Genomic DNA, 23,252 nt, shown 5'->3' on the forward strand with positions numbered 1-23,252 from the left:
AACACCTTGCCCAGACTGGAGCAGTGCTTTATAGATGCAGAGCGCTTTCTTCTTCCTGGTCAGGGGATCTTTCCACTGCACTGCTCAGTCTCCTGTTCCAGAGATTCTTTCCCCTGAGCCATGGTCTGTCGTAAGAAGGTCCCCTCTCCCCCGCCTTCTAGCTGCTGGTTAAACGAAAATGATCTCTCTGAGGCAAAGGAAAAAAGGAGTAGTGAGGGAGAGCTAATAAGTGGCTTTTGCCATGTTCCCCGAAGTCCCGAGGGACCGTACCTGCATCTTTTCATAAGGAACATCATCATAGACTCGGGGCTCAGGCCACTGATCCTGGCAGGATCTTGCATATCTAGAAAATACAAGGGACGATGATGATGATGGTGACAATGATACGTTGCAGCTTACAGTGCTTTCCTGTCCATTCTCTCATTTGATTCTGGCAGCACCTTTTTTTTTTTTTTTTTTTTTTTTTTGTGGTACGCGGGCCTCTCACTGTTGTGGCCTCTCGCCGTTGTGGAGCACAGGCTCCGGATGCACAGGTCAGCGGCCATGGCTCACGGGCCCAGCTGCTCCACGGCATGTGGGATCTTCCCGGTCTGGGGCACGAACCCGTGTCCCCTGCATCGGCAGGCGGACTCTCAACCACTGCGCCACCAGGGAAGCCCCTGGCAGCAACTTTTAATGGAGGTCAGAAAGTTAGTGATAGCAACCATGCCAGGTAGCACTAGGACATTGATGTGTTAAGAGCTTTATAGGCAGGGGCCCATGGGATTCTCATAACAACTCAGGAAGCAGGTGATTCATCACCTCCATTTTATAAGCGAGAAAACAGAGGATCCAGGCTGGCAAGCAACCAGCCCAAGCTGTTGGTCGTGATAGAGCCGTGACTTGAATATGGTATTTATAATGCCAAGCTCTGCACACCAGCCCTGTGCCTGCCCAGAAGCTCAAGGGTATGGGGACTCTAAGTTTCCATGGCATGAGAGCAGAGCGCAGGCCACTGTACAAAAAAGCTTCTCCTTTCTGGCTCATTCCGTCCACGGTGTCCTGTGACCCTGGGCTACCTCCTCTAACCAGCTTACTCCTGCCTGCTAGAAGAGGAAGGCACCCACTCTGACTTCCCAAGGAAGCAGCCTTTCTCAGCCCTTCCTCCCTCCCCTCCCATTCCCAAGGCTGGACTCCGCCTCTGAGAGGGAGCTGAGATAGGAAAGGTTGCGGGTGGCCGTGGGCCATGGGGTGCTGGCCCTCACAGGAAGGAGTTGCGCCCTGCACTGACGATGCTGGTTAAGGTCTCCACGTCCACGTAGTCATAATGCAGCGCTTCGGGAGTGACTTTGGAGCCCATCTCCACCAGCAGCAGCCCGAGCCAGCGGCCCATGTCCTCGGAGCAGCTTGCCTGAGGGAGAGGAGGCACAATCTGGGTTCACTTTGGCACCATCAGAGCCTCTGGCTACCTGCTCACTTCAGCCAAACCCATATTCATATAGTATCTGTTATGTATCCAATACTTAGGGATCCAAGAGGAGCAAGACTAGAACACACATCCAGAAACCCAAGTGGCTCCCACCTTCCCTCTATTCAGGTCTTTGCTCTAAGGCTACCTCCTCAGAGAAGCCCTCCCTGACTACCTCTCTAAGACACATAACCTCACTCACTAGCCTCAGAGCCTTCCTGACCATTTGGATATGAAAACAAAATTCAGGTATTCTCTGAATTTTTTTTTTTTTTTTTTTTTTTTTTTTTGTGGTACGCGGGCCTCTCACTGTTGTGGCCTCTCCCGTTGCGGAGCACAGGCTCCGGCCGCGCAGGCTTAGCGGCCATGGCTCACGGGCCCAGCCGCTCCGCGGCATGTGGGATCTTCCCGGACCGGGGCACAAACCCGTGTTCCCTGCATCAGCAGGCGGACTCTCAACCACTGCGCCACCAGGGAAGCCCTGAATTATTTTTAAATATTTGCTTTTTATTAAATGAGGAGGCTATTTATCACATAACCCAATCAAAATTTTTTCTTGTATTATAAATGCCAATTATATATAGTACTGTATACAGGAAAATCTCCAAGAAGTTGCTGGTCAACTAAACATATACTTATGTTCTTATTTAAAGAGCATTATTATAAAATCAAGTTAGCACACAAATACTGAACTTGAATTTAAAAAGCACACTTTTTGCCAGAAAGCTCTTTGTTTAATTGAAGAGAAATAAGAGACCCATCTCAAACTATCAAAAGTAAAAGTGACTTACAGAGTCAATATTTCCTGAAATTTAAGAACTGACACAGGCAGTGGGTACTGGGCAAAGAAAACAAGACCAAGAGGCTGGGTCTTAATTCTAGGAAAAGACTAGAGGCCATTGATCCTCTGTGGAGCTTTGGATGAGGCACATGCCTGCCCTGGCCTCACTTTTCTTATCTGTAATGTGAGGGGCTAGTTGTTTAAGTTTTCCTCCCAGTTAATATTTTAAATTCTAAATAGGTGAAGGATTGACATGTAAAGAGAGAGTCAGCATATTCTGGGTGACCCCCGAGAGGAGGGCTGGTGCTGGCGGGTAGGTATGAAAAATGAATGCGTGAAGTGAAATCACATTGTCATTCAGCCATTTGTTCAGCAGATCTTAATTGAGCCCTTAGTATGTGCTGGACATCATGGTGGGTTCTGGAAAAACAAAAGTATGCAGAAGAGGTGTGGTCACTACCTTCACAGAGCTTAGGATTGCAACTCAATATGGAGAAAATCTTCGTAAAAATTTAGTTGCTTGGTGGGAGGAGCAAGCTACTTTGAAGGGCAGTGGTTTATCTGAGGTGGACAGTCACTGGTGGGAAGTAAATTTTAGAGAGGATTCCAGAATCAGATTGAAATTAGATCAGACTAGATGCCTTTCAGGTTTGGGATTATATTTCTAAGGCAGAATAAACAAACCTTGGGTCTAGGGTTGCCAGATTTAACAAATAAAAATGCAGAAATCTCTGTTACATTCGAGTTTCAGATAAACAGTGAATCATTTTTTAGTATAGGTATGTCCCAAATATGGTATGCACTTCTATTAAAAAGAATTATTTGTGGTTTATCTGAAATTCAAATTTAAGTGGGTGTTCTGTAGTTTAACCAGCAACTCTGTTGGTTACTTGGCAACAGTTGGCTTACTTTCCCTCTTCTTTAGTCCCTATAATGTCAGTAGCAAGGTACCGTGGACAAAAGCCAAAGTCCAGGCCAGAGCTCCTCTCACATCCTACCACCAAGGCCCACCTGCATTTTCTCCTCTCACCTCCAAGATGGCGACCTCCTGCCGGTTGCGCAGGATCCTGAAGGCAAATGGGTGTCTGGGCCCAAAGCTTGGGGCTACCTCACAACCGTGGAGGGCGATAGCATTCACGTGGGTCCGCAGGTCCGTGCGGTCCTTATGGAAATACAAGGTGTTGCACTTTAGGCGGCACCAGCGTTCCTTCCAGCCATGGTTCACCAGCACATTCAGATAACCTGGAAGGGGGAGACCAGTGGTGTGACCTCCTAACAGCCCTGGGGGATACAAGTCAGGGTGCGTGGGTCTACACCCCGGGGACAGAGCACTTGGATAACCCTTGTCCTCTAGCTGGAAAGAAGGCCCTCTGGGTCCCGGATCAGCTCACTCGTGGCCTATGACCTCAGGCATCCTCTTCTGTCTCTGAGTTTCAATTTGTTATCTATGAAATGGGGACTGATAATCATATTTGTACATACATGCACAGCCTTTAGACTATACCAAGCTTGATGAAAAGGGCAGAACTACCATACAGAATGAATAAAAGACACAACTCTTCCTCTTGCCTTTCCTCCTAAAATGTCAAAACTATTACTGAAGACAGAAAATAATGGGTGATGCTGACACCTGGTGGCAGCATGTGGGAACAAAAACATCTAGGCAAGATAAAGAACTGTAAAACAAGTAAGGGACAGGCTGATGGCTGATGAGTTTAGAATTCCCTCAACGTTTTAGATTTTAACTTATTTTTTACCATAACATGTCCTGATCCACTTACAAAATATTTCTTTATAGCCATGTGCGTTTATAATATTCTTTCCAGGTTAGCAGAATATTACTGTTTATCTAAAATACATGATTTTCTATTGGATTCCGGTACATGGAAAACTGCATTTAGATAGACAATATGTTTTTTTTCCTTCCAAACTCCTTTTAACTCACATTGAATGCATTTATAATGAAAAGTACTTAAAAAATTTTATCCAAGAAATATCCTTGTAAGACTGGGCCGTAACTTAAACACCTGGCATATTATATACTCAGAAGTAAGATACTCTCCTCTTGTCATAGTAGAGGAAGCTGAGGCCCAGAGGTGGGCAGTGATTGGCACTAAGGTCACAGGGAGAATAGAAATAGAGTCAGTTGGCTTTTCCTTCTGTTAGGCGTCAGGGCTTCATGGAGGAGAAGTGATGGAAGGGCATGGATTATTGATGGAGTGGGGGTTAGCCTTCCAGCAGGAGGATTCTGTCCTCTGCCTTGGGAGTGAGGTAGATTAGGCCTGGAGGGTCTCCTGGCTTGGCCCCAGGAGCCCTCATCGACAGGGTCTGAATTCACCTCCACATGCCCGGTACCCACCACAGCATGGAACCTCCTCCTCGGTAGAGGATGTCTGCAGGTCATCGGCCAGTGCCTTCTTCTTAGAGAAGCTGATGATACGGGTGATCTTGCGGCCCGCAACCCTGCTCATTGAACCCTTCAGCTCTGACAGGCTGCTCTTCTTCCCTTTGCCTGTTGCCATGGAGATGGGTTAGGGGAGGGGAGGGAGCCCCAAGTCCCAGATCCACCCGCCCCTAGCCCTTCCCCCCAACCTTTCAACCTGCACACAGGGCTTGGCCTACAGCTCCAGGTATGGATAGGCCAGGTCACATCACCTAGGTCTCCAGAGTGGTCAGGACCTGCTCTGCACTGTGTGCTTGTGGCAAGGCCTCTCCCAGCTCTAGCATTTTCCCGCCTGAGCCCCCAGAGGCTCCTACCGTGTTCGCGGCCAAGGGTGGAACAGTTGTCGCCCAGGCCCATGCTGTCGGAATCCGAGGTCTGCTTCTCTTGGGACAGCCTCTGGAGAGGGACACAGACAGCCCCCTATCAGAGGGCACACTTAGAAAGTTCTCCTTTGTTGGTTCAGTCTCCCCCTGACCCCTGTACATGAGGATTAGCTAACAAATATTTGTCAGCAACTGTCATGTGCCTGATACTGTACTGGTACGAGGAGGAGAACGATGACTTAGGATGGTTGTGTCTTCCAGTTACTCACAGTCTATTTGGGGAGTGAGGAATTCAGTATAACAGACTGAGATTAATGTCCTAGGAGTCTGGACTACATTTGGTAGATGGGGAGCTGAGAAGGTATTTAAGTGGGACACTAATGGAGTTGGTTTGGGAAGCTGCCCCCAGCGGCATCATGGGGATGGATAAGACGGGGTCAAGACTGGAAGCAAAAGAGGCACTTAGAGTGTCATCCTGGGCAAGCTGAGACTTGATGGGGGATGAACCAAGCGACAGTGAGGATGGAGAAAAAGAGATGAATTAGCATTTTCAAAATAGTCATGACAGGACTTGGTGACCAGTAAATGTGAGTGGTGATGAGAGAGGAGTCCATTACAATTCTAGCTTGGATGAGAGGATGGTAAAGACGCACATACACACCATGGTAACAACTTCATTGTCAGCCAACATTAATTTTTACTCATTATGCCAACTCTGGACCAGTCATTCATTTATTCCTATTAGGGAGTGGTACAGAGTAGTCAGATGGACTTTGGAAGAAATGAAGTCTCTACTTAGCTGTGGGAATGTGGGAAAATCCTTTCATCTCCCCAAGGCTTCTCACTTGAATTACACCCCTTTCCGTGGGCTGCCGTGAGGTACCAGGAAACTGGCCCAAGTGAAACTATGAGGCCAACAAACTGTATCATTTCTAACACCTGTGTGGTATGCAGCCATCTCACTTTAAGAAGCTAAATTATGCCAGCCAGACTCAGGACAAGACTAAAATGACACCCATCCACTTAAAAAGGTGGACTTACAGAGCTCTGAGGCCCCTAAACCTTTCCTGCCAAGGATACCCCAGACCAGGCTCAGGGATGCTTTGCTGTAAGCATAGTACTAGAAAGCCGGGGAAGATAAGAGAGGCCATGTACTCCCCCCCAATTTCCAAAGGCTGGAAAAATGGCAACTGTCAGAAATTGGTTAGAACTGTCAAGTATAAAGAAGCACCCCTGTAAATTGTGAGACAGAAGTTATGGTTCTATTCTGTGATGGTGTACAGATGGTAAGTTTTTCGTCAAGATAGAGAGCAAATACAAAGAAACACTGTGAGCACTTTGGAATTGACTTAATGATGATGACACGTCAATCACAGGAGTCCAGGGAGAGACAGAGCCACCTGTACCACGTCCTCACTCCCCCTCTTCTCCAAAAATACCACGCTAAACATTTTAGCTACCCTCCCCCTGTACACTCAGCCACAGGAGAGCCCATCTCTACAGGCTTGCCTCTTCCTCCCCTCTACCCACCCTCTGAACTGCACCACAGCATGCAGCTGCAGGTGTGTGTACACACACACTCTCTCTCTCACACTCACACACACACTCTTTCACACTCACACACTCTTTCACACTCACACACACACACACGTGCCCTCAACACTGCTTTCCTTCAGCCTCTACGAATGGCAAAGGCCGAGTGAGCCCTCCACCCTTCCTCTGCTAATGAATCTGCTGACCCCACCTTTGCTTCTGCTGCTCCCTTCCCTTGCAGCCCCTGTCCCTTGATCCACCTATGCCCCAGTGGGGCAGAGTTTTGCCCATTCTTTAAGGCTCAACATAGGTGCCCAACCTCCCTAACCCCCCTTGCCCCTCCAGCCAGCATGAGCCCTTGTCCCCTCACTACGGCTTTCCAGGACACTCGAATAGAGTTGACACGTTCCCCTTCTCTCCGAACCCATCCACCCTGGCCTCTTTCCATCCATGCTTCTTCCTGCTCCAGGGCCTGTTCTCCCTGCTTGGAATGCCTTTTCCCTCCCCCTCCTCACTAATTTTTCACCCTTCTCTGAATTGTGCTCCCTCAGGAAAGCCTTTCTTGACCCTGAGACAAGAGCAGCCCCTGTCACGTGCTCCCAGGGTACCTGGTACTTTTCCTTCCCGGCGCTTAACCCAGCTTGGCATTTCTAAATCTATGTGATTGGATTCATGTCTGAACCCCTTGCTGGGAGGGCAGGAGTTGTGTCTGTTACTGTTAGGACTGCACCCAGTGCCTAGCACGGTATCCAGTGCACGGCAGATGCTAACTACTCGTCCAGTGGAGCTCAGGAAGCTCCCCTTGAGAGGCAGGCTTGTGGGGTGTAAATCAGTTAGCTCTGTTCCTTATTAACTATATGTGACTTTGGGCTAAACCTCTCTGTGCCTTGGCTTCCTCTTCTGAAAATGTAGTTTATCAGAGTTGCTGTAGAAATTAAATTAGGTAATGCACATAAAGCATTTAGGACAGTCCTGGCCACACAGTCATATTTTCTATAATGCTAGCATTTATTATGTCATGTGAGACCCATGTATGGGAGTCTTAACTCTCCCCTTAGGATTTGGGGTGGAGTCCCTTGATCACCCACAGCACCTGGTGAAGCATAGGCATTAGCACATATTTGCCTTTTGCCTGACAGACTATGAAACGACCATTTCACTTATGTGCCAGTGGGGCACGCTCCTTCTCTGACTAATTCCAATTTAGTTTGCATGGCTCAGTTCCAATGTGACCTCTTCCTGTCCTGGCAGGGTAGTCACTCCCTCCTCAGGCTTGTACTGCACCTTGGACACAGGCATTCATTCATTCATGAATTCAGTAGACATTTATTGAGCGCCTACTGTCAATGCCTGGCTTTACCACCAGCCTGCGGGTCCCCTGGGGCAGAGCCCGTGCAGAATCCCCACTGCCTGGCCCAGAGGGAACCTTGAGAAGACAGAGGTACCTTGTCCAGGTCCACCTTGCACAGGAGGACTGGGGATCTGGGCACATCTGCCCCCTCAGCACCCCCAACGGACTTGCTGACCTCTCGGATGACCTGTGGAGAGGACACACATCTGTGAGCAGGTGGGCAGGGACTCTGTGGAGGCAAAAGCAAGAATGGGGTCTGTGTGGTCAGGGCTATCAGGCAGAGCAGCTGGGATCACTGGGTGGAAGAGATGGGTTGATGGGGCCTCCTGCCCCATTTGTGGGGCACATCAGGATCTGAACAGGCTTTCTCCTGTGTCTGTCCCTTGAATTGGGTCCAGAGGCTTGGCTTCTAGACCTGGTGCCATTACTAATTAGTTGCGTGGCCTTGGGAAAGCCATTTCCCCGCTCTGGGCCTTAGTTTCCCCATCTGTAACATGGAAATATCAGTGGTCTTCTGCTTATTACGTCCTTGGGTGTGTGAGGACCAGTAAGATGATGGGTGTGAAGGGCCATGTGAACCAGGATGCCCTGCACAGGCATGAGGATTCGCTTCTGTGACATGTTGGAACTTTACAACAACTTGCAGGGCAGCCAGGGTTATTCTCTCCATTTCAAAGATGTGGAAACTGAGACTCCAAGGCATTCACCTGAGGCCATGCAGCACAAGCATCCAGACCATGAAATAATAACGGACCACTTGCTCCTTATCTGTCAGGTGGCTTTGCGTGGATTATCCCATTGTATCCCCACAGCAGCCTTGTGGGGCAGGGGCACCTTGATCCCCAAATTACAGATTAGGATGATGAGGCTCTGAGAGGCGAAGCCATGGCTGCCTGCCCTATCCTCTGGGCTAACTGGCTTGCCAAGGCAGGCCTCTTAACTCTAGGTCTAGGGCTTCTTCTTCTGAACCAACCAGCGCCTTGAGGACAGAGCACTCTCCCCCGCCCCCACCCCAGCATGCAGGTTCTCTCTCTTCCTTCCCCTCCTGAGACAAAGGCAGTAATGAGAAACAGTAAACATCCCAGTGGGAGAGCTGGTTATCACAGGAAGGAAGGGAGGATGGGGAGGGAGGGAAGGAGGGGTTTGGTTTCTTTGTTCCAGCAGGAAGATCAGAGGAGGGGAGAGCTGCTGTAAGGGCCTGGGGGTGAGGGCTTCACCATCACTGCAGAGCAGTCACTGACAGTTACTCAGGACTTACTGCCTGGCAGGCCCTGTATCAAGTACTCTCTAGAATCCTTACAAGAACCATTTTATAGAGGAAGAAACTGAGGCACAGGGAAGCAAAGTCCTTTGCAGAAGATCACACAGCCAGTAAATGCCACTTAGGTCTGGGACTTGAACTCAAGTCTGTGTGGCACCCAAGTCCTCCCTTGTCATCAGTATGCCACCCTGCCTGTCGCCTTTGGAGTAGGTTTCCTTATTTGCTTCTAATCCTTGCCCGAACCACTTGGTGGTTGACCTTGGGTGAGTCACAGAAGCTCTCTGTGCCTCAGTTTCCTCATCTGTAAAATGGGAACAATTAGTCCCACTGTGAATAGTAAATGAAGTCATGTGTATAAAGCTCTTAGCACAATGCATGGCACAAAGTAAGTGCTCAGTACATGGTAACTCTAATTGTTGTGTAACTGCAAGATGCAGAGGCTGGGTCATAGGTGGATGTGATAAGTATGCACGTTTCACCTAAGGTAAGAAAGAATTTCTCCTTTATTAAAAGAAGAAAAAGGATTAGCTTGTCTAATGATAAAATCAACTTACTTTGTAAGTATTAAGCTCCCCATTCCTGGAGAGGTACATTGCAGGTAGGATAAACCCACAGTAGGCGTGTTAGAAAGGGGATTCAGATAACTAGAAGGAACACAGGTCTCCAACCTGAGGTCTGTCTCCTGGTGATGTCCGAAGCCCATTTCCACATAAAGCCCTAGCTTTATGTGAAGAGCACTGACTCCCTCTCCCCTGAGCAAGGCCTGTTCTTCCAGTGACAGGGGCCCACTCCATTGAGGGCTGGGTGTGTGGAAGAGAGCAAGGAAGGAGGGAGGGGAGGTGGGTGAAGGCACAGCCCCCCTGTACCTTCAGCCACTCCTCGGCCTGCTCCCGGCTCTGCAGTGCCAGCACCAGGACTTCGGTAGCCCCCTGGGAGAAGCGCAGCTCGTGCCTCTTGTGCCGGCTGTCCTTGGGCACGTAGATGACGTTGCAGACATCCAGCGCTAGCCTCAGATGTGGCTGCCGGTCCTTGGAGCTTTTGTAACACTGGACAGGAATAGAAGGGGTTAGGGCCTCCTGGAGTGGAGAGTAGACGGAGGAGACAGGGAAACTCAACCTACCCCATAGAGACCTCCCCACCCAGTCCAGCTGTGGGCACTGCATGAAGACAGGGGCTGTTCACCACAGAGAGGAGAAGCCTGGGAGGGGCATCTTTGGGCAATCTCCAGATCTCAAGGGCCACTGAGTGGTCCCAAGGGTCACAACTACCTATTTAGGAAGAGGCAGATTTTAGCACAATACTAGGAAGACCGTTTTAGTCTAAAGAACCATAGAAGAAACAGGCTGTCTTGGGAGGAAGCCAGCTCCCTGCTATTAATGGGCTACATGACAGAAATGTGGGGGAGAGAATTCTAGCAGAGATGGAGGGTTGGGCTTGGGAAGTCAATATCAATAATGATTCTCACTTCCCAATTCTTTTTTTTTTTTTTTTTTTTTTTTTTCTTCTTTTTGCGGTATGCGGGCCTCTCACTGTTGTGGCCTCTCCCGTTGCGGAGCACAGGCTCCGGACGCGCAGGCCCAGCGGCCGCGGCTCACGGGCCCAGCCGCTCCGCGGCATATGGGATCCTCCCAGACCGGGGCACGAACCCGTATCCCCTGCATCGGCAGGCGGACTCTCAACCACTGCGCCACCAGGGAGGCCCCCCAATTCTTATTATGAGGCTAACATTACCTTGATACCAGCACCTGACAATGACATTACAAAAAAGGAAATCATAGGCTAATCTCTCGTAACATAGTTGTAAAAACTAAAACAAAATATTAGCATATAGAATCCAGACACACATAAAAATGTATTGCATAGAGACCAAGTGGGGTTTATTCTAGGAGTGCAAGAGTGGGTTATCATTCAAAAATTAACTGTATAATTCATCATATTAACAGAAAAAAGGAGAAAAACCATATATCCTAATAGAAGCAGAAAAAGTATTTGATAAAATTCTGCACCCATTTGTAACATAAACTCTTAGCAGGCTCTTTTTTTTTTTTTTTTTTTTTTTTTTGCGGTACGCGGGCCTCTCACTGTTGTGGCCTCTCCCGTTGCGGAGCACAGGCTCGGGACCCGCAGGCTCAGCAGCCATGGCTCACGGGCCCAGCCGCTCCGCGGCATGTGGGATCCTCCCGGACCGGGGCACGAACCCGCATCCCCTGCATCGGCAGGCGGACTCTCGACCACTGCGCCACCAGGGAAGCCCAACTCTTAGCAGACTCTTAGAGGAGAACTTGCTTAATGTGATAGTAAGGAACACCTATAAAAAACCCATGCCGCACGTCAGCTTTGATGGTGAATTATTGAACTTTCCTTTGAGATCTGGATTGAGACAAGAATGCCTGCTCTCACCACTTCTATTTGCATTGTACTGGAGGTCCTAGGCAGTACACTAAGTCAAGAAAAAGATAGAAGGCATAAGGTGGGGAAAGAAGTAAGTCATGATTCTTCGCCTGGTTCTGGCCTGGGATGAGCTTTTCACTGCTGCAGCATGAGAAAAGTTCATGTTTCAAATGTATGCACGTTCGGTAAGACTTGTCAATAGGTGAACAACCTATCTCTTTTTTTTTTTTTCCTGAAATTATGTCCATCCTTATACTTTGGAATTAAAGGTACATTTCTTTTATGAAATTCTAGTGATGAGAGATGGTGAATTAAAAAAAAGTTTAAAAAAGTGAGTTATATAATAACAAGTATTACATGGGCTCAGTTTTAGAAAAGATGTATGGAAATGAGGGTGGAAGTTTATACATCAAAATCTAACTGTGGTTAGCTCTTGGTCAACGGGGTTAGGTGGCGTTTTTAAAAAAAATCGTTTTTCATTTTATTTTCTTCTGACTTTATAAATAAATACAGTTACTTGCATAATGAAAAATGATAAACATTGTTTTAAAGTGATAAAAAATTCATGTCTGGCAAAACAAAACTTGATAAAGTCTTTATCAGGTCTTCAGGTTTTGTTTTGTTTTTTAATTCTTCTCGAGCAGGAGAGCCCTGATCTCAAGCACCGGGCTTTGAGCCTCTGTGCGCAAAGCAAACCTAGAGGAACCGAGGCAGACATGCCTGAATGCACACAGATACACAGACACATGCGCAGGCACATGCAAGTCCACGTGAGGCCGAGAGGCACTCTTCTGTGGCCACTCACCAGGAGCTGGTCCTCCTTGATGACGGTCAGCTGCTTGGCCCACTGCCCGAAGCGCTTTTTCCGCAGCAGGAAGGCACATATCCTGCAGTCCCTCACCAGGTGCATGGAGGCCTCCTCTGAAGGCCACTGGTGTGTGGGCTGCGGCCCTTTCCCTTCCTCCTCCTCCTCATCATAGGACTCGTAGGAGCTGCTCATGGCGTCAGAGTCATTGTCTGCAGGAGCCACGGGAAAGGACCCGTCCCTGTGCCGTCACCGGGTGGGGGGGGCACCTTCTTACCCCTCTGCAGGCATCCCTGCTCTGGGGCCCCAGGGCTGTGAAGGGGTAGGTGTGAGGTGTGATGTTGGTAATGACTAAGCCCCCGCATGGGCACTGTGTCTTACAGATTTACTACTTGCTTTGTGATCTCAGTGACTTCATCTCTCAGAGCTTCAGTTTCCTCGTCAATAATAATGAATAATACCTACCTCACTGGGCTATTGTGAACAGCAACAAATACAGAGTGTTTAGCCGAGTGTCTGGCACTCAGTGAGGGCTCAGTAAACATCAGCTTTTGTCTTTACCCATCATCTTTGCATCCATTGTCTCAGGTCATTTTCATGACACCCAGCAAGTCCCCATTTTATACAGAGGAATCTGGAGGCTCAGAGAGAATAAATCACGCACCTAAGGTCAGTCACCAAGAGTCAGGGCAAGGGCTTGGCCTGGGGCTCCTGACTCCCATGCCAGCAGTCTTCCCACTGAATCCCAGTGTCTCTGAGAACAAGGGCTATGAGGCCTCCGTGGCGACCCCAGGGAGGTGATGGGGTGGTAGGCAAGGGCACGCCAAGGTCAGGTCAAGGCCTGCTCTTCGTGAGGATGGAATTAGACTGAACATCCACCTGGTACTTACAAGAGTTCTTCAGCTCCCCATTCATCCTGGTCGCGGGGTAGCTGCTGTCTGCATCCTCGTAGTAGCTGTCCACAATCGAGTGGGCTGGGCTGCAGTCGTCTGTGGGGTTGGCAGAAAGAGCAGTACTTGGAGAAATGCAGGCAGACTCCAGGCGCCAGGACTGGGGACGATCGTGGACACCATGCCCTACTCAGGGAAGAGGGAGGGAAGAGGGAGTGGAGCTTCTTGTTGTCACTCCCCGGCCAGGGTGTGGGGCCTCGTCTCTGCATCTCACCTGCTGTAGCTCCACACCTGCCCCCTGTGCTCCTGTCACCAGGAACTGCCTTGCTGGGCCCTGTCACACTTCCAGGCTTATGTTCATGCTATTCTCTCTGCCCTCTTAGCAACTGCTAGAGCATTCCTCACCCTCTAAAACCCAGCTCGAAGATCTTTCCTTTGACCTTCCCAGGCAGAGAGTGGTCAGCCCCTCTCCTCTGACCCCAGAGCATTGGTGTGTGTGGGTGTGTGTCTCAGTCACAGTTCTGGTCCCTGCACTGCAGGGAGTGGTGTCCCAGCACCTGGGCCCAGACCCCCTTTCTATTCTGCCTTTGTCTCATCTTCTTCCACTTCAGCCCCTCCGCTCACTTCTTAATACATCCACCCCCTCCTCTCCTTCTAAATTTCTGTGACTACAGAGGAGGAACTGGACTAGAGGAGATAATAATAACACATAAAATGGTGAATACATACAATAACACAACAGCTGCTGATGCTGAACTTTCACTTTCCCATTCATGGGAATCAGTACAGTATAGGAGTGAGGTTATCCCAAATTGTATTCTGTATCACAATTACCGGGGGTCTTTTTATTTATTTATTTTTCTTTTCCATTATAGTTTATTACAAGATATTGATTACAGTTCCCTATGCTATACAGTAGGGCCTTGCTGGTTGTCTATTTTGTATATAGTAGCTTGTATCTGTTAATCCCAAACTCCTAATTTATCCCCCCCCCCACCTTTCCCCTTTGGTAACCATAGGTTTGTTTTCTATGTCTGAGTCTGTATCTGTTTTGTAAATAAGTTCATTTGTATCATATTTTAGATTCCACATATAAGTGAAATCATATGGTATTTGTCTTTCTCTGACTTCACTTAGTATGATAATCTCTAGGTCCATTCATGTTGCTGCAAATGGCATTATTTCATTCTTTTTATGGCTAATATTCCATTGTGTGTATATACACAGATCTATCTATCTATCTGTCTCACATCTTCATTACCCATTCATCCGTTGATGGACGTTTAGGTTGCTTCCATGTCTTGGCTATTGTAAATAGTGCTGCTATGAACATTGGGGTGCATGTATCTTTTCGAATCAGAGTTTTCTCCAGATATATGCCCAGGAGTGGGATTGCTAGATCATATGGTAACTCTATTTTTAGTTTTTTGAGGAACCTCCATATTTTTTTCCATAGTGGCTGCACCAATTTACATTCACTGGGGGTCTTTTTAAAATGCAGATCCCTGGACTGTATCCCCAGAGATTCAGATTCACTGATGTGGGCTGAGCTGAGGAATCTGCACTAAGAAAAAAAACTATTTAATAGCATAGTTCTAAACATATGTAAAAAGAGAAAATATATGGAACTCCAAGGAATCAGACTTTTTTAAAACAAGACTGTTTTCATACAGATGGTCCCTGGAGCATACTTTGAAGCTCAGTGGATTAAGGGCATGTGCTTTGGGGTTAATCAGATTTGAGTTCAAATCTATCTCCATCATTTACTGAGTGACCCTGGAAAGAAAACAGTTTCTCTGCATTTCAGATTCTTTACCTATAAATCGACATGAACAGTTCCGACCTTGGATTAGTGATATGATGCATATGAACTCTCAGCACAATGCCTGGCACACAGAACATCCTAGGCAAATACTAGATATCATTATATTTATCATCTCTTTTGATTCCCACAATGCAGGGAGGTGGGTATCAGACCCACTTCACAGATGAAGAAACTGAGGCCACACATTTTGCTAGTGATAGAGCCTGGATCAGAACTGAGGTTGCCAGCTTGGGGGACAGGTGCACATCCTCTCCTCCAGGAAGCCTTCCTCCTTTCAGACCACCTTGCTCTCACACCACCTGTTCCTCAGACCACTGCTCTGGGCTCTCAGCCCATGCTGTCCATCTGTTTCTTGAGGACGGCAGCACTCAAATTCCCAGTGACTGGGACACCCAAGTGTATCTCCCAAGTGAGGCTCAGAGCCTGCTTTTCCCAGGAGGCATTCTGAGGTCTCAGATGCTGGTGACATCCCTGTGAGGTGGCCTGGGGTTGCTCAGGCCAGAGCTGGGGGTGGGGAAGGAAGAGGTGCGAGGGGGAAGAGGGAGGGAGCCCCAGGGTCATAGCACTTGGACACCTGGTAGGCTGGACCCTGTGCGAGAGGAAGGATATTTCCTGTCGGGCTTGGTGCCCTCTCCCTGGATAAGGTCCCTGGCCTTTCCTGAGGCACTCCCTACCCTCCCGCCCCAGGATCCCTGCTGCTTCAGGAGGCAGCTTTTCTGCCCCATCCGAGCTCTCTGGGGAGGGGGAGGAGCCTTGCCCAGCTGAGGGGCTGGTCCTGGGATTCAGGGCCCAGCAGCACTTCATCCCCTCCTTCTTCCCCGTCCTCAAGTGGATAAAATAAAGTCACCTGCTCCACATAAACAGCTGCTGGCAGTGACATAGACCCCAAGACTATCAAGGCTGAAGGAGGGGCATTGATCACCTGGTGCAACCCCACCATTTCAGTAGTTTTGTTTGAACTAGTTTATTAATCATAAAAATAATATACCATAATAGCCCAAAGGTGGAAACACCCAAATGTCCATCAACTGACATATGATAAACAAAATGTGGTATATCCATACTATGGAATATTATTTGTCCATAAAAAGGAAGTACTGATACATGCAATGACATGGATGAACCTTGAAAACACTATGCTAAATAAAATAATCCAGACATAAAAGGCCACATACTGTGTGATTCTATTTAAATGAAATATTCAGATTAGGCAAATCCATAGAGAGAGAAAACAGATTGGTTGAGAGAGGAACAGAAAGTGACTGCTTATTGGGTATGGGGTTTCCTTCTGGAGTGATGAAAATGTTTGGGAACTAGGTAGCTGTGATGGCTGCACAGCACTGTGAATGCACTAAACGCCACTGACTGGACACTTTTAAATGGTTGGAGTGGTCAATTTTATGTTACGTGTATTTACTACAACATGGTGAAAAGCACAATCAGTACAGAAGAGTATGAATGGGAAAATATGTTCCCTTTCACCCAGATTTCTATTCATTTCCTATAGGAAAATACTGTTAAGGGTTTCTTGCATATCCTAGAAAAACTGTTAAATGCATGTGCGTGTGAGTACCCTATTTAAAAACAAATGTGATCTTGTTATATGCAGTATTCTCTTTGATTTTTTTCCAATATATATCTTGGGCTTCATTTCTGATCAGCACAGACAGACCTATCTTATGTATTTTTTGGTGGTTGGAGAATATTCCACTGTGCTGCTGAATGATAGGATAACAACACACAAACATCTTATACAGGTTCAACTACACATGCTGTGTCATCCAAAAACCATAGTAGAGTTTCTTGTATGTAATGTTAAGTCCCTATACTCAAGCCAGTAGCACTCATCTGTGAACTTCCATCCTAGTGCATTTATATGTGTGTATCTAGCCCCTTTCTTATTTTAAGGGTAGGGGAACAGAGGCCCAGAGAGGGGAAGGGGGTTGTCCACGGTCACATAGAACTGGGACTAGAACCCAAGCCCCTAACCCCCAGGTCATGCCTACCGGCCCACCCAGGCTGTCACTGGAGAAGCCAGGTGCTCTGGTAGCTCCTCCTCAGTAGGTGGGGCATGGCTGAATGGTGCCAGGCTTGGAGCTCCAGCCCCAGCAGGACACACAGGAGCTTCAGGAGATGAGCCTTCTCCTCCGCACGCCCCAGCCCTCAGGGACAAGAACTTACTGTGGGAGCTGATATACTCGGGGGACTTGCCAGGCCCCAGGGGAAGGGCCTCCTCATAGTAGTCCTCAGGTGGAGGCCTTTTGGGGAGCGGTGGAGGCAAGTCGGCTGCCTGAAGGAGGACAGAGGAGGTGTGTGAAACCCAGAAGGCCAGGAGAGCAGAGGGGAGCAGGCAGAGTGACAGGGAGGAGGCTGGGGGACAGGGAGCTCCTAGAAGGCAGGATGCAGTCTCTGAATATGAAAGGACGTCATGAGTGGTCAACAATTGGTACCATTTATGGTGATGATGATAGTGAATTATGCAGTTAACAGACAATGTTTGATGTGATTTGGGCCCCTTGTCCTAATTCCATGGCACCAAAGGGTAGGAACCCTAGATATGATCCAGACCTTCATTTTTGTAGCTGGAAAACTCAGGCTCAGAGGCAGGAAGTGATATGCCACACAGCAGAAGGGAGGAGGGCAGAGGCCACCCATCTTGTGACCCAGAGCTTCCCCCATCACTCTTCCTGTGGTACTGAAATCGGAGGTTGGGGTGGGGACGTCCTTTGGGCCTGAAGGGACAGGTCAGTTTACCACATTATCCCTGCTTGGCACGGGCACAGTGAGCATGTCATGAGTCATTGAAATGTTCTCACAGTGCTTTTTCTGCCCTTGACCACCACACTGAAGAGGGAGACCCCCAGGAGGGTCCCCAGCATTAGCAGGGAGAGCTTTCCTTACCTCCTCCAGAGGAACAGAGGGCCTGAGAGTGTAAGAACTCACGTGTCTCAGAGATGGGCTCTTGGCTGGCTCAGGGTTGGCTTCTTTGCAGGACTCCCCGTCGTCCTCTGTCATGTCTCGAAGGTCGCTCAGGTCACAGTCTATGCAGGGTCAGGCCATTGGGACAGAGAAAGTGGAGGATGAACATGGCAGAGTGAGAAGAGGGCTAGATTTGGGGTCAGGAAGCTCCACCACCTCCTCCATTAGTGACCCTGGTCAAGCGACTTCATCCCTCTTATCTGTAAAGTGGTCACAATGATCCCTGCCTTGTCTAGCCCCCAGTGTTATCGAGAGGATCAAATGGGATAATACTGTTTGGTACAGTGCTTTGGAAACTTTCAAGGGTTATGTAATGAAGGCATAGTGTTTTCCCAAAGTCTGTCAGTCCCTAAGTCCTCTCATCTGACCCATAGCTTTCTCCCTGTGTTGAATAGTGCTGTCTTCCCTCAGGATAGATCCGGGATCACACACACCCTGCACGCAGCACTGCTCAGCTGCTTCCACACCCTTGGCGCCTCTGCTGGTCCTCACAGCTCCATTTACTGCTGAGCTGTGGAACCACTCAACTCACAGACCAGGTAGCTACTAAGATGGATGTTAGCAGCAAACGAGATGACGCCCTATAGGCCAGCCTTCTTTGTACTGCGCATTTATCCCTACCTTTCCTCAAATCTCAGGGATGATTTCCCATAACTGTACGGATTTGTCTAGATTTTCAGACCTGGCAGGGCCCAGAAAGGCAAAGGGACTTTCCCAAAGTGACTCAATGTTGTAATGTTAGAGCCAGGCCCAGATGCAGGTATTTTCCCGCCCAATCCGGGGACCGTTCCAGAGACGGGGGCAGTGGACACGCATGTGGGGGAAAGGACGGCTTCCAGCAGAGGTCAGGAGAGGGCTGCTTACCAAATTCTTCAAAGAGGGACTCCACAAAGCTGGGCCCCGAATGGAGGTCCGCTGTGTTCACATACAGGTAGGAGACTTCTTTGGCTGTGAGGAAGGAGGAGAGCAGGCCCTCAGTGAGGAGGGAGGGGGCCCAGGGCCGCTGCTGATGCTGAGGACGGCCAGCTCACCCTGCCCACTTGGACTTCTATCCCACACAGGACACAGCACTCAGGTTGCAAAGCATGTGCATAGCCTAAATCATTTCCCTGCTTTCAAACTTTGCTTCCCTTTTTACATTGTCATTGAGGATCTCCTTCTCCAAGTGAAAGGATGCCCAGAGCCCAGTATAGAGAACAGAGTAGAGGGGCTGCTTTGGGGACAGTCGTCAAACTGCTTTGCTGCCCCTTTCATCCCCCAACAGTCCTGTGAGGGTGGCCGATGACACTGACCCCTTTTGTCGCTGGGAAGTGAGGCTCAGTGTCACCCAGTGGTGACTTCCCCCCACGTCACTCAGACCCCTTCAACCCTGCGGGACAGGATACAGCTCATTAGAGTTTCCTGAGCTCTTGATGTACACATATCATCTCTTGGGCTCACTTGAGGTTGGGGAAAAGGCTGGAACAGATGAGGAGGCTTTGCTGCTGAGCACACAGCGAGGCAGAGAAGCTGTGGGGAATAGAGGGAGAGGCGTGAGTAGAGATGGGGGGCAGGTATGCAGTTTATAAAGGTGAGGGAGTGTGTGAGTGTGCATCTGAGTGTAGGAGTGTGTGATGTGTATGTGATGAGTATGTGAGTGTGTTGCATGTGAGAGAGCATGTGGGGTGTGTTGTGTGAGATGTGTGTTTGTTACACACATGTGAGGTCTACGTGAGAGCATGTTTTGTGCATGTGAGTGCGGTAGCAGTGTGTACACGAGTGTGCGTGGCATGTGTGTTGTGTGAGTTTGTAGAGGGCTGGGGATGGAGGAGGACAAAGAGCACAGTCAGGGCTGTGGTGGAGAAGGGCTGGAGTGGATGGGGACGCTGGCTAAACCATGAAGAGAGGTGAATGCCATGCTGTGCGGTTTAGGCTTCCTCCTGCCAGCAGGCCCTGGGGAGTTCCTGAGGGCTCTCAAGGAGCTCTGGGCGGAGTGCTGATGGCTGACCTGGGAGGGGCTGCAGGCTCTGCAGGATGGAGGCCACAGCCATCTTCTTCTCCAGGGTGGTGTCGCTGAGGTACTCATGGTCCAGGAGGCTGAGCAGCCCTGTGAGCTCGGGGAGCAGCTGCTCCAGCACTGAGGAGGAAGGCCCATGGAGCATGGTCATGGCTCTATGTCCAGGATCGGGGCCCGCCCCCACCCTCCAGGACCCAGGGAAGCAGGGGCCAGAGGACGGGGCCCAGGGCAACAGGGAGACCTCGGAGGCCCTCACACAGCTGTCCCAGCGCTGGCCACCAGCCTCCCTGGGGAGAGCTCTGCTCAGTTAACTGTGACGTTTTTCCGGCCTCCTCACTCTGCCTCAGACCTCATTCTGGGCTTGGCCTGAGGACTGAACTTCCCAGGTAGCCTGAGCGGAGGCACTTAGCCCTCTCTTTGTCCCAGCCTGCCCTCTGCTTTGCAGGTCTAGGGGTCCTTCCTCACTGCAGCTCGAGGGTCAGTGCAGGGCCCAGGCAGGAGCCCTGGCTGTCCAGGACACAAGGCAGGAAGGAAGCCTTCCTGTCCCATCAGTCCATACCCTTCAATCTCTGGAACCTTCTGTTTCCGGTGGCTTGACAGGAGCCAAACTAAACATTAACCCTTCCCACCCCTGGCCCAAAACTCTTGTTGCTCTTCTTTTTTCCATGCTACACCAGTGTTTCTCAAACTTAAGTGTATATAGGAATTACCAGGGGATCTTGTCAAAATGCAGATTCTGACTCAGGAGGTCTGGTGTGGGGCCTGAGATTCTGCATTGCTGACAAGCTCCCAGCTAAAACTGATGGTGCTGGTCTGAGACCACGCGGAGCTGCAAAATCCTAGAGCACAGAGTCCTTTAAAAAGACTGGAGCATGCCAAGACCATGATGTCATCAATGTCTCCCTGTCCCAAAGCAGTATCTTGGGACTTGGTTTGCCTTAGAGCTGAAGACCAGCTTCTTTACAGTAGTAGTATTGTCCTCCTTTGCAACTTGCCAGTCACTTGTGCCTAATAATATGAGCTGACGTGTGTTGAATAAGTATTCCGAGCTGTGCTAAGTCCTTTCATACTTATTGTCTTATTTAAATCTCATAGCGTACATTTTATTATCTCCATTATATGGAGGATACAGCTACGGCTCAGAGTTTAAACAACTTCTCCAGTGCCACACAGCCAGCAAAGCTTCAACTGAATCTGGTTCCCTCACTCTATACTTTAAACCATGGCACTAGATGGCTTTGCAGTATTTTATAGGATCCTGCCAAGTTTTGAGATTGGTCCAATGATCATGCCCATTTTTTAGGTGAAGCAACTGAGGTTCAGAGAAGATAAGTAACTTGCTTGAAGTTACACAGACAAGCAGAAGAGCCAAGATTTAAGCCCCAATCTCTTGACTCCCAACTCCACGTGCTTCTCCCCACCAGGGCCCTCCTGAGGAAATGGTGAGACTCTGACTTGCAGCTACAGGTCTGGATGTGTAAGAGGGGCTGTAACATGGTGCATAAGAGAATCACTCCTGGAGCCAGATTTCCTGGGTTCATGTTCAGACTCGATTATTCATCAGCTGTGGACCTTTGGCAAGTTACTTAACCTATGACTCAGTTTCCCTCTCTGTAAGGGGGTGAAATAACAGCACCGCCTCATAGGGTTGCTGTAAGGATTAATATTGCCACGTGTGGAAGCTGCCTTGCCCTGAACATAGGAAATCTTACCACAAGTCAGCTGTGATTACTGTCATTATAGTATCTGCCATGCTGATCTGTGCTGTGAGATGTGAATATCTGTCTCCCTCAGGAAGAGGGAGAGGCCGTGAGGCTCTGGCAAGTGTGAACGGTACTATGAATCTCAGCTTTCTTAGCATCTATTATGGGGCCTGCTCAGAGTGGGTGCTCTATGTATGTTAGATGAGAGAGGGGATGGAGAGATGACCACTTTTTTAAAAAATAGAAATTTTATGTACAGAGAGTGGCACTTGTTGGAAAAATGTGATGTTGTAATCTCTCTGTGCCATTCCAACATCACCTCAGATTTGCTGGAAATGAGCTCAAGGCTGATACTGACAGCTACCACCTCGTGGGCTCTCTCTACCTCTGGGCCCTGAGGTAGGGGCTTTCCACACCATGTTTCATCTCATCCCCCCAACACGCCTGTGAGTAGGTCCTACTGGGACACCTGTTTTCTAGGAGATGACTTTGAGGCTGAGGGAAGCCGTGGGACAGTTGCACAGCTTGAAAGAGGAGGATCCAGGCTGATCCCAAGTTTGCGTGATTCCTGGAGCTGCTGTGTTGTACACCTCCAGGCCTCACTCCAGAGCCCACGTGAGGGGCCTCGAGGCCCTGCTCCCTCCAGGGCCGGAGCCCCTGCAGTACCACTGGGCGAGGGTTCTGGAGGGACAGCTCTCTCTTTGAAGTAGGAAATCATTTAAAATCATTTTAGCCAAGTTTTATCTGTTTTGGAGGAAATCTTTTCAAATGGAAACACAAACCTCTCTGGCACCAACAGACACACCAAAAGTCAGTTAACTGTATTCCAAAATATGTCCTGATTTACTCTAATTATGTGCCAGTCTGGCCACTTGGGGGAATTAGAAAATGAGTAAGATATTGTTCCAGTGGCATTCTGTCTCTCTCTCTCCCTCCCTCTCTCTCTCTCTCTCTCTCTCTCATTACTCACCAGGGAGGCTGTGGAAAATGCTATTAAGGAAGGCACCAGAGGGTAACCATGAGAGCTTTCTTGTGGCCTGCAGCCATGGTTCATGTTTGAAAATCCATGACGCTACCCTGCTATTATTGAGGAGTGTCAAGGCTATAGAATGCAGTGGCCGTTTATCTCTCTAACCAGTGGTTCTGAAACTTTCTGGACTCAGGATTCCTCTACACTTTTAACAATTATTGAAGACCCCCAAAGAGCTTTTGTTTTGTGGGGGTTATATCTATCAGTATTGAGTTTATTAACACTTAAAACTGAGAAAAACTTAAAACACAAAAGTATATAGTCACACATTCCATTAACCTTCAGAGTTACCACATCATCACACATTATGTAACCTTTGGAAAACTCTACTGTGTACCCATAAGACAATGAGAGTGAAGAGGGCATATAAGGTCTTAGTACCATATAAAAGTAGGTTTGACCTTGGGGACCCCCCCCCAAAGCATCCCTATCCCCAGCCACACCTTTCTGAGAATTGCTATCCTTCAATAAATGACCTCAGATTGCTAAGCTTT

General features: G+C 48.8%; 1 protein-coding gene across 1 annotated transcript in view; it reads right to left on the reverse strand.

Moving 5' to 3' along the window:
- AFAP1L1 (actin filament associated protein 1 like 1) overlaps nt 1-23,252 on the reverse strand; it is a gene marked incomplete at its 5' end in the record, with an annotated part of 73,646 nt that overhangs the window by 27,296 nt on the left and 23,098 nt on the right. The window contains 13 exon segments of the mRNA XM_082623086.1: nt 271-343; nt 1,245-1,390; nt 3,259-3,470; nt 4,588-4,740; nt 4,986-5,067; nt 7,973-8,065; nt 10,006-10,185; nt 12,336-12,547; nt 13,226-13,324; nt 17,232-17,340; nt 17,994-18,091; nt 18,894-18,977; nt 20,017-20,145. Of these exon segments, the coding sequence (XP_082479212.1) occupies nt 271-343; nt 1,245-1,390; nt 3,259-3,470; nt 4,588-4,740; nt 4,986-5,067; nt 7,973-8,065; nt 10,006-10,185; nt 12,336-12,547; nt 13,226-13,324; nt 17,232-17,340; nt 17,994-18,091; nt 18,894-18,977; nt 20,017-20,145 (1,670 nt within the window).

Source organism: Mesoplodon mirus (assembly GCF_964341445.2).
Source record: "Mesoplodon mirus genome assembly, chromosome: 5".
Lineage (NCBI taxonomy): Eukaryota > Metazoa > Chordata > Mammalia > Artiodactyla > Ziphiidae > Mesoplodon > Mesoplodon mirus.